Source organism: Schistocerca gregaria, chromosome 1 (genome assembly GCF_023897955.1).
Source record: "Schistocerca gregaria isolate iqSchGreg1 chromosome 1, iqSchGreg1.2, whole genome shotgun sequence".
In the NCBI taxonomy this organism is placed as follows: domain Eukaryota; kingdom Metazoa; phylum Arthropoda; class Insecta; order Orthoptera; family Acrididae; genus Schistocerca; species Schistocerca gregaria.
Window position 1 is genome coordinate 215,326,937 of NC_064920.1, and position 12,737 is coordinate 215,339,673.

The 12,737-nt window shown below is 34.7% G+C and overlaps 1 protein-coding gene across 1 annotated transcript in view; it reads left to right on the top strand.

The window, feature by feature from the left end:
- The window catches only part of LOC126299744 (uncharacterized), a 93,409-nt gene that overhangs the window by 29,062 nt on the left and 51,610 nt on the right, over nt 1-12,737 (top strand). Inside the window, exon 2 of the mRNA XM_049992005.1 lies at nt 275-652. Within this exon, the coding sequence (XP_049847962.1) occupies nt 275-652 (378 nt within the window). The remainder of the gene's footprint in view (nt 1-274; nt 653-12,737) is intronic.

Below are 12,737 nucleotides of genomic sequence, written 5' to 3' on the forward strand. Positions count from 1 at the left end.
TTTGCACAATCTTTTCAAACACACCTCGTATATACCTGAAAAATATGAAACAACTTGCATCAGCATTGCTTACTCTGTAAGTCATTCAAACTGCACAAATAATTCATATTTATGACACCATACACTTGTCCACAACTCAATATTAAAAAAACATAACAAAATATTTTAAAAAAGACATTATTTTCTTTACAGAAAAAAAATGTTTTTTGCCAGAAAAAGTGAATTTGCATGTTATTGATAGTGAAAATATTTTAAATTCGTACCTTTTTTCCAGATGTGTCTACCTTTCTTTCTGGAAGATAATGGAGATCTCCTTAAGAATTTCTTGCCTGCTGATGAAATTTTAAAGGTGATATGTGCATTTGATCCTTATACACAGTACAAGGAGAGTTCATATGATGATGCTCCTGAGTGTATTGCATGTGAGCTGAGAAAGGGTATGTTCACTATTAGAAATAATATTCTGAAACATAGAGATGCAGGTGAAGAAGAATCATCTGATGATGAAGATGAAATTTCAAAAAAGGTACCTAAGCAATGCATTTTACCTGTGAGTGAAGGAAGAACAGATGCAGATGTATGCAGAGCTCTACAGTTCTTGTACATCAAACCGAGAGTAAGGAAGTTTTTGACACAGCATTTGATACAGAAGGTAGTACCAGTTGGAGAACTTTTATATAATTTATTCAGTGTCTGTTATGGTTACTCACTGAATTTTACTTATTCCAATACTTTGAAAAGTAGCATGGTGTGAGTGACTTGCTACAATTTTACTCTCTAATGCATAATTATTTTGCTCCATGTTCCATAATGTATGTAATTCATATACTGTAGTTACGTGAAATGATTAATTTCTTATTCAAACTGAGGTCCAAAAAACTTAAGTGTTCACAAAATAATTTGAGGACTTCTAACACTAAAGGTACAATTAGTTTATCTAAAAACAATTTATTTAAAGGATTATTAAGAATTTTCAAGACCTGCAGCACATGTGAAGTTGAGATTTTTAATGAGCAATAAGCTAGCTATTTATGAAACAAGAGTATGTGAGAGTACGATGAATGGAAAAATAGAGGAAATTTCCAAAGTAGTTAAGAATTGTTACAATATGAATGACAGCAAAATTTCTGAAACTGAAACTAAGGTAACTGTAGATCAGTGTGTCCTGTCTAAAGTATGTTCTTTCAGAAGAAACATCCTTTATTAGTTGTAATAATTGCAACAAATCTGAACAGTCTTGTAGTGTACATCTTACTGATTTCACAAGAAAACTTAATATTTTATCAAATACTTGATATGAGCAAGAAAACATTTTATTTATAACTGGTTATTTGTCGGGTGATGTCTGCGGTGTGGTGTCTGAAACAGGTAATTCTTGTAAAACCTGGGAATAGGTCAGAACATTGTTTTTGAGTAAAAATAGGTCAAGGATGAACAACAGGAAATCATAAGTGATTTTGATGAGAAGAAAAGTATAATTCTAGGAGAGGAACGTAAAGGATTTTATCAGTATTGGATTAACAAAGTAAAATACTTGGATGATAAATTGAACAGTGAATCTGTAATATTGGGTTTAGAAAATAGATTACCATCCAAAGTAAGACAAGTACTGCTTTCTGCTCTGGGGAGTGTTTCCAATGACTTCCTGAATTATTCAAGAAGAGCTGAAAGAATTATCAAGAAAGATATAATGGGAACTGAAAGGAATGTGGGAAATTCATCAACAAGGGAAGTATAAGTGAATAGAAACAGGAAGAGTGGGGCAAAAATAACAATTCATGGTTAAGGAGAAGTAGAAGGGGAAATTAAAATCCCAGAAACCAAGAAAACAGTAAGTCAAAAGAAATGGTAGGGTTGATGGAGACTCTGGATATGTAAATGGTCTGGGGAACTGACAGTTGCTTCAGTGGAGACTCGCACAAGGACAAATAAAATTAGAGATCCATCCATACTGAGAAATAAGTCATTCCCAAGAAAATACATAACAGCAATTCAAGTCTGTCACAATAAATTATCAAACAGGTGAATGGCATATAGGCATTAGCAATAATACGCAGTGCTATGTTTTACCAGGTAGGATTCAGTGATGGTTTCAAGCTGTCTAAATCAGAAAGGGAAAGAACTAGTAACAAATTGAAATGGTGAACAACACAGTCTAATAAAGAGGAGATATTGCAACAAGAATTGAAATTACTAAATTATTAGTGGAGTGGTTAGCACACTGGATTGGCATTCGAGAGGACGACAGTTCAAACCCACATGTGGCCATCTTGATTTAGGTTTTCGGTGATTTCCTAAATTGCTTCATGCAAATGGCAGGATGGTTCCTTTGAAAGAGTATAGCCAACTTCCTTCCTTAACCAGATGAGACCAATGACCTCACTGTTTGGTCTCCTCTCCCAAATCAACCAACCAACTAAATTATTATTATTTTCATTATAAACAAATTCAAACAGTCCCTCTTACTCTTCTTCACTATACAGATCATCAGTTTCAGTATCATGGGAGCTTTTCAGGAAATTAATGGAAGAATTACTTAACAGCAAAATTCTACATGATCCAGAGTTTTCATTACTATTATATATGTCAACTGACTCTGGTTTTTGTGGTTTAGATGTTGAATAGTCCAAGTTGGCCTAAATAGATGATGGGATAAAAATAAGCCTGTAGTACAGGTATTTGCTAGCAGAACCTTCCATCTACATTAAAAATATTTCTGTGTTGCAGAGCTTGAAGCATTTGATAATTATTTATGGTTTTAAAAAATTGAAGGATATTTGTTAGGTCACAAAACAATAGTTTTCACAGATCACAAAACGTTGAATTTTTTTAGAGATTTCTATATTAAAACACACAACATTAATGTGATGGGCCTTATTTTTCCAACATTTTGACATTGAAATTAAGTATGTAAAAGGAAAGAAGAACATTACAGCTAATGCTTTGTCTAGAATGCGTATTGGGAAAGTTGGCAGGAATCACAGGTTCGACATGGCAACAAATAGCAGGTTATTTCACATTACAGGGATAAAGAAGGAAATAGGGAAGGTTTTTTAAATATATAGAAGTGAAAAATCTAAGGGTGTTTAAGCATTATTAAAGGTCAGTGAACCATGAAAAGGTAATCAGTATTATACAATTTATAAGGGAGTATTGTTCAGAAGAAAGTCTTTCAATAAGGAGGAGTGGAAGTTTACCCTAGCATCATATAGATAAGTTAATTGATTTTTACTCAACAATTATGGTCACTTTGGGGCTAGAAAAATTATTACCAAATTACAATAAAAAGTATTCTGTGAGAACATGTCTAGAGGAGTAAGAAAAAGATTGGCTATCTGGGACATTATGCCCACAGGTCATAACATGCACTTTTCCCCTGAAAAATCTGACACACGAAGCACGACCAAATGATTCAAGAGATTTGATGGTAGTGGATTTATTACCATTGTCAATAGGAGGGTTACTCATATGTTTGTGGTGCTTGATACTTTTTGCAAATTTGTAGAATTTTACCCTATTAAAAAGCCATTACAAAAACCTTGGTGGAATAATTACACCAAAACTATTTCTCAGAAATGAGGATTCCAATGCAATGTGTAGGTATGTATAAAATTAACCACCTCAAAATGTGAAATAATTTTGCACAGAGCACTATGAGTGAAATAGGAATGGAGGAGGTCAATCAGCTGTGTAGAATTTTATGTAGCAAAACATCACACTGCAGGGGCTAAGCATACTGCAACTTTTGAATAAAATATAAATAAATTATGGAATGAAATTACAGGGGTTACCCCCTTGCGAAACAATGTCTGGTGGGAAACCTTGTAATATAATTACTGAAGAAATAGAATTTCCAACATTAAGTGTCCTTTGGTCCTGAATCGAGTGGAAGTACTCAACCAGAGACTTCAAAACGTCTGTGAAAAGCTAGGCTGTGACTTCCTGGACTTGTTCCATAGTTTTGAGAACTGTAAGGTCCCCCTAAAAAGGTCAGGTGTGCATTACACATCAGAGATGCTGCTCAGGGAGCTGAATGCGTGTGGGGTGCACACAAGAGTTTTTTAGATTAGGTGACTCTTCATCCAATCCAGATAATGATAGTTGCAGGAAATCCAGAAGTATCAGTGTAAGATCAAAATAAATGCCTCCCAGAAGCATTTGCAACAAAGAGCCATAGTTTGAAGTGCTCAGGAAAAGTAGCGAAGCTCACATAATACTAGGTACAGAAAGCTGGTTGAAACATGAAAGCAGAGATTTTGAAGGGAAAATTTAAGTGTACATTGAAAGGATAGGCAAATGGGAAGTGGAGGCATTGTATTTGTCACGGTAGGACAAGAAACTCAAATCCACCAAGGTAGATATTGATGGTGCAAATGAGATTGTTTGGGCAAGTCTCAGTATCAGCGATGGGCATAAAATGATAATTGGATCCTTCTGTTGCCCACCAGACTCATCTCCTGATGTAATCAAAAACTTCAGAGAAAACATCAGTTCACTTCTAAGTTCCCTAGTCGCACTGTACTCATCAGTGGAGACAGTAATCATCCACTAATTAATTGGGAGAATTACAGTTTTGTTAATAGTGGATGTGATAAGATATCCTATGAAACTTTAGTAAATGCCTTCCCTGAAAATTCATGATAACAGATAGTTAGGAATCCCACACATGACAGAAATATATTGGATCTTGTGGCAACAAATAAACTTCTACTGAGATGTCCACAGCAAAACTGGTATCAGTGACCATGATGCTGTGGCAACAATGATTACCAAAGTACGAAGAACAACTTAAACTAGCAGGAAGGTATATATTTTCAGTAAAATAGATAAAAATCAGTAGTGTCATATCTCAGTGAGGAACTTGAAACTTTTCAGCACAGGTCAGCAGCATATAGAGGAACTCTGGTCCAAGTTTAAAAGAATAGTTGACCATGCACTTGAGAGATATGCACCCAGTAGAATATTTCATAATGGGGGGGGGGGGGGGGGGGGGAGGGGGCCTCCAGTCATTGTACAGAAACTTCTAAAGAAACAAAGATTACTGCATAATAAGTGTAAAACAAAGTGTAATGCTATAGATAGAGAGATGCAGAATGAAACATGTTTGGACATCAAGAGAGCAAGATTTGGGGCCTTCAGTGACTACCAAAGCAGAACATTGGCAAGTGATCTTCCACTGATCTCAAAGAAATTCTGGTCATATGTAAAGGCTGTTAGCAGCACCAAAGTGTCCAGTCCAGTCCTTATGACTATGGGACAGGAACTGAAACTGAGAGTAGCAAAGCAAAAGCTGAAATCCTTAACTCAGTTTTCAAATGTTCACTTACAAAGGGAAACCCAGAAGAATTGCTCAAGTCAATCCACTGGAAATATATATGAAATGGATGGAAATGGAAATGAATGGTGATCCACCCCATATTGCTAGACATGTGAAAGATCTCTTGTGCGCGTTGTTTGGTGATGATCGTGTGCTCAGCCACCACTTTCGTCATGTTTGGCCTCCCAGGTACCCAGACCTCAGTCCGTGTGATTATTGGCTTTGGGGTTACCTGAAGCCACAAGTGTATCATGATTGACCGACATCTCTAGGGATGCTGAAAGACAACATCCAACGCCAATGCCTCACCATAACTCCGGACAGGCTTTACAGTGTTGTTCACAACATTATTCCTCGACTATAGCTGTTGTTGAGGAATGATGGTGGACATATTGAGCATTTCCTGTAAAGAACATCATCTTTGCTTTGTCTTACTTTGTTATGCTAATTATTGCTATTCTGATCAGATGAAGCGCCATCTGTCGGACATTTTTTGAACTTTTGTATTTATTTATTTTTTTTTTCCTAATAAAACCCCATGTCATTCCAAGAGTGTGTCAAGTTTTACCTCTCTATCTACATTGTTCCATGGTTTATTAAGTATTGAAATTTATACTGACTTTTTGATCACCCGGTAATTTTATTGTCAGTGGTGTTGAAAACTGAACAAATCTCCAGGGCCCAATGGGGTACCTATCAGATTTTATACTAAATTTGTGCCATCACTTCTAACTCTACTGTAGATCTCTCGAACAAAAAACTGTACCCAGTTCTTGAAAAAAGGCACAGATCACACCTGTCTACAAGAAGAGTAGTAGAAGTGATCCACAAAACTACCACCCAATATGCTTGACATTGATTTATTGTAGAATCTTAGAGCATATTCTCACCTCAAACACATTGAGGTATCTTGAATAGAATGATCTCCTCAATGCCAACCAGCATAGACTTTGGAAACCTCGATTATGTGAAACTGAACTCCATTTTTTTGCATGACAAACTGAAAGATTTGGGACCAGGCAGTCGGGAGATGTATTTCTTGATTTCTGAACAGCGTTTGACTCAGTGCTGCACCTGCACTTTTCGCCAAAAGTATGATCATATGTGGTATCAAGTGAAATTTGTGACTGGATTGAGGACTTTTTGGTAGATAGGATGCAGCATGTTATCTCAGATGGAGACTCATTGTCAGATGTAGAAGTAAGTTTGGGTGTGCCCCAGGAAACTGTGTTGAGACCTTTGCTGTAAATGCTGTATATTAATGACCTTGAAGACAATATTAATGGTAAAATCAAGCATTTTGCAGGTGATGCATTTATCTATAATGTAAAACTATCTGAAATAAGCCTGCATAAATATTTAGTCAGATCTTGATAAGATTTCAATGTGATGCAGAGACTGGCAACTTGCTTTAAATGATCAGAAATGTAAAACTTTGCGCGTTGCAAAATGAAAAAAATGTAGGATCCTATGACTATAATATCAATTAATCACTGTTGTGATTGACAAACTCATACAAATACAGGGGTGTTAAACTTTGTAGGGATATGAAATTGAATGATCACATAGGTTTAGTCATGGCTAAAGCAGGTGGTAGAACTTTGGTTTATTGCCAGAATACTGTTGAAGTGCAATCAGTTTCCAAAAGAGATTGCTTACAAATCACTCATGTGACCAGTTCTAGAATATTATTCAAGTGAGTGGGACCCGTACCAAGTAGGACTAACAGGGGATAATGAACATGTACAGAGAAGGGCAGCAAGAATGGTCACAGTTTTGTTAAATCTGTGGGAGAGTGTCACAGAGATACTGAACTGGAAGACACTTGAAGATAGATGTAAACTATCCCAAGAAACTCTATTAACAAAGATTTAAGAATTGGCTTTAAATAATTACTTTAGGAATATACTAACCCCCTATGTATCACTCACATAGGAATCATGATGGTAAGATTAGAATAATTACTCCATGCCCAGAGACATTCAAACACAAATTCTTCTCACATTCCATACATGAATGGAACAGGAAGAAACCCTAATAACTGGTACAATGGGACATAACCTCTGCCATGCATCTCATGGTGGTTTGCAGAGTATAGATTTCAAAGTAGAAGTGAGATAACCAAAGAAGAATAGGTCCGATTGGATAAAGAAATGATTAAAAACAAAAAGGATAAACTGTAAATTTCAAAGAATTAGATTTGATTCTTGTAAAAATTAACTGAGCAGTCAGGGGTAACAGTTGTCTATGTGTGAATTGTGCTTGCTTGTGTGAATGTGCATGGGTTTTTCTCTTTTCATGTCTGAAAGCTTAATGTGTAACAATCTTTTTGTTCAGTGTGTCTGCAACTCAATGTGTCATCTTTTGGTGAATAGCATTCTATTGATGCATTGATTGTACTTGTTCATAGTTAGCAAAACTACTATTCTACTCATTATTTTTCATAGTTATTAATTATTATTTCATTGCCCATCCACATATTACTGTTACAAAGTTATTTATTGTAGCCCACATATACTTTGGAATCGTCAGACCCAGAGCCAGTCCATTACAGTTTTATCTTATTCTCTTTTGTAAATTTATTCAACATGACATAAATTCCAAATGAACATCCCTGAAATTGACATCATCATTAACAGTATCCTCACCATCAACATCACTAACAATTTTATCATTATCATCATAATAACTCAGTGTAACATATACTTCCAAGCAGCTTCAGTTCAACATCACCATTATAGTACATGAAAAAATCTTATCATGTGACATTATGATTATGTTCAAATAAAACCTCAGTACTACAACTCAATCTTGAATACACCTAGTATTTTCAACAATCTTTAATTTGTTCACAAAGTAAATTCTCTTACGTGATATAGATCACAAAATTTCATTACTAGTGTGGCCCGATAAGCATCCTCTTACAGAATTTTGTTAGTTGTTTAGTTTGATAAATAATCTCCTTCCTCTAATCAACCTCTGTTTTAAAGTGTTAGTGAGATAATACATAAAATGTTCAAAAATTATGGTATTTTGGGCTTAAAAATTTCTAATTACAACAAAATTTGTAATGTTTCTGTTTTTCCATGTTAATCATATTTTATTTTCTACCTACAGTCTTATCATATTACAGTAATGAACCAACAAACTTGTGCCTCAGCTGAAAATTGTATGTGGTATCAGGTACTCTTTTTTAGAACCTATCTTAGCTAGAGAGCTAATTTTTTTACAGCTTATGCTAGCATGTATTCTGTCAACACTGAAACAACAATATTGTATAATCTTATTTGATGAATTGAATTTTAATTTTTATCTGTATAAGCTACATGTTTGAAAAAAAAAGTCTTCTTTTAATGTCTGTTAACTTTTAATTTTACAAGTAATGGAATAACACTCTTTCAGTACATGCACACTAGCTGTGTCATGACTCTCAGAAAATTTGACGGTTGTGCCTTCATTGGAAGTTGAGAAAAATTACATTAAACTTGGAAGAAGAAAACATTCAAGTAATAGATGTCATATTTCAAACAACCCTGCTGTATAGCTGTGCCCTTCATATAGCTGTGCTCTTCATCTTTATCATTAAATGCATCCCTAAGTTTTCTCACAATGCTTCTTCTGTTGTGCTTTTTATACTAAATGTTTGAGAGAGGATGTGCATTATTGTAGCGCAGGCTGATCTAAGGCCACCAACCTCTTCATATGCTTTTCATTAGACAGATCAATGGAGAGTGGCTTCATTTCTTCCATTAGAGTGGCTGGATAACTGTGATGATGATTGTAATTCTCCAATTGTATTTTCCCTATTATATTTACACCAGCTGTTCTCACCATCAGGATGTAACCCATGACTATGACACTCAGTTTTAGAGGTCATGTGCAAAAACAGCACCTGTACAGCTTTACTCATCACTTACACATCATCTATATTTGGTCTGATATCTAGAGCAGGGGTCGACAAGTAATATTACATGGGGGTTCGAATACTTTCGAAAATTGTTATCGAGATCAAGAAGGAAAACCCCGTATTCCTTACAAGTTATTTTATTTTTATTTTCATTCACAAAAAATATGAAAAACAATAGATATTTCTTATTTTAATTATCACTCACAAAATATGAAATATAATAGATAGGCATATTTGTATTAAAAAATCAAATTACATTTGCAGTCTTAAGTCAGTTTCTTAAAGTTAGGTTCACATGGGGAGCAGCATATGCGAATAGTGTCTTCAAGGTGGGGGGCCACTAATCTTGAGCAATACTTGCTCTTCAAAAAATTCATTTTCAAAAATGAAATTTCACAAATATATGTGGAGCCAAACATAGTAGCCCAGTATATGACTTTTTTTGTTGTTGCAATTTTATGTTTTCCTGGGACATGTTTATTCCAAAATTCTTCAGCATATGCAGTTTTATACATTTGCAAGGAAATGTCTTCCTGCAAGTCTATTATCTCCATTTGGAGTGCAGGTTTTAAAAGGCAGACCAACTTCATAGCCACATCCATCCATTCTGCTGCCGGAGAAACTTCAAAACGTGATTTTAAGAAATGCGACAACTTCTCTATCTCCGAAAGTTTTGGCACCTTGTTGCACATTCCTTCTTAAGATTTGACATAAATTTTAAGAATACTGAAATGTCTGTTTCAGAATAACTTTTCTATTCAAAATTTGTTGGCAAGTTAAAAACTTCTTGACTTGTAATGACTTTTTCAAAGATATCGAGCTTGCAACAGAAAGAAGAGACACTTTTATCAGATCACATATTAATTTCCCATTTCCTTGCAGCTCAGTACTGAGAGCATTTAAATGTTTCAGAACGTATTTCAAGAAAGCCACAGCTAGCGTTCTGCATTTGTTTGCTAGGAACTCCAAAGGGTTTTCTGATTTTCATGAATCCAACTTTTCTAAGGGCATTATTTCTTCTTTTATTTGCCAAATACGTTCAGTAATTTGACCTTTACTTATCCAATGAACATTGTTGTGCTGCAGTAAGTCAGAATGCACTGAATCACACTCAGGAAGAAACTCTTTGAACTGTTTGTGCTGAAGAGCAGAATGAGATCTCATATGGTTAATCAGTTTGATCAACCTGTCCATTATTTCTTTCAGAGTCACACTAAGTTTTCCACAATGAGCTGCTTGGTGAATTATGCGCTAATAAGACAATACCCACCACATTCTTACCTCTGATTTTCTTTACTAGTCCTTATTCTTTGCTGGTCATCACTGGAGGCCTTCAGTTACAAGAGAGACAATGTTATCACAACTAATGTTTGATTTTGACACAAAGTCATAAAAAGTCTTGAATAAATCTTCTCCGTGAGTCTTGGTTTCAACAGCAATATCGTTAGCCATTCTTCCCCTAAATTCTTTACCTCAATATACAAAAATTGCACAAAAATGGACAATTTTTCCTTCATCAACAACGTTGCATGTTTCATCTCGTGCTCTGGCACAACAAGGCACCATCTGCAGAAGTTTGAGAAAACTTGGAATGCCTTGAATTGTGGCAGCAACATCCTTTTTCTCTTCAGAAAGTTCCATGGCCACTTCCAACATACATTTTTTTTTTTTTTTTTGTTACTCTATCAGAGTCCGAAAACAGCGTCTGTTACTTATTAATCATCCAACACACGCATCTCTGCTTGTGCAGATTCTTCTTGCTCGCTCATGGAGCGAGCAAGGAAGGTCATGCTCTTTCTTTAAGAAGCTAGATATTGTGAAATTATTATTAACTAAGCTTATAATTTGGTAGGGTGTACTCATCCATTTGCTTTATATCTGTTGCTGCCACAGGTTCATGTTGTCGACTGTAATGTGGTTTTTACACCATGAATGATAAATACAAACATTAAGTTTCAGAACCACTATTCTAAGTCACTTCAAAATTATACTGACATATTTACAACACTGACGTACATCTTCCTCAGGCCATTACATGCTTCTTGCACAGAATCTAATAAGACACTGCCCCCAGTGCCAACATTATTATTTATATATAAATCTGAACAATCCTCAGTGTTATTATAAAGGGTTTTTTAATCAAATTAAAATTTTGCCTAAAAATTAATTAAATATTTCAACAGTTGCACTGGCACTTACATATCAAATACATTGATTGAATTTTAAGCATTTATCATTTTAGAAGTGTGAGAATACTCAAAAATGAAATATTAACATTACTTTTACTATTTTTATACAATGCAAAAGATACATGGATGCGAAAATGTTTCTACCAATATATATGTTTCTAAGTCTCCCATTGATTGTGGCTAAATAGGTCTTTTATTTATTATTGACAAAATGCCTAAAGAACTACCTTTGTTTACTCACCACTTATAACATTGTCAGTAATTACATTTTAATTTTCTATTCAATTTTAATTCTGTTAGAAGGTTTTTCATTTAAATACAACAGACTTCAATTTAGTTATTGTTTTAACACAAATCCATCTCAGTTTCAAAGAAATGACTTTGACCAATGTACTTGATCATTTATTCCAGATTTCACCTAATTACATTAATTCTAAATATTCCTACCAATTACATGACTTATATAATTCAGTACAATTATAATTTTATCATTGTATCAATTTTGTAAGTATAGGTTTAGCCATACCACAGCCTTTTGATTACATCAGTGATTTCTGTTTATTTCAAATTGGATGGAAAAATAAATGTTTCAAATGGGTTTCAGTGTACTGTTTCATCTCAACAACCCCCAAAAGGATTTGTGCAACTAAAAGTTGAACAAAACCTTTTCTGGTAGATCCACATAACAGTACACATTTTACAATCAATTGGATCGATTGGCAATTTACGTATGATATGAGATCAGATTTCTGCTGAATGTCCTAAATGAAGTGTACGCATGTTTCACAATCAACTCTAAACTATGTTTTCAATTAAATATGTAAGATTATCATAAATTACCTTTATCAGTTTCAACTGTCATACAAAATATTGATTAACAGCATAAAGAAAGAACAAGTTAATTTGCAGGATTGTCTGTAGCTTGTATTTCAGAATGAATAGGAGGTAAATCTATTTCAATCAGAAAAATTATCTAATAGAAGTTAACTGAATTTGTCTTGTTTCTGAATAATTATGTCAGTTATTAGGGCCTCCAGGTTCTCCTGAGCGCAAGGAGACACGGGTGTACAACGCTTTCTCAGTACTGTCAATGCATTGTGGAACAGGCATTCTTAATGGATACTACAATACTCAACCTCCATATTACCGTATTTACTCGAATCTAAGCCGCACTTTTTTCCGTTTTTTGTAATCCAAAAAACAAAGAAAGCGGAAGTTCTAAAAAATGTTGGTAGGTGCCGCCGCAACTAACTTCTGCCGTCGAATATATGTAGCGCTACACAGGCATGCTTTGTAGGCACTAAGATAAACACTGGCGGCAAAA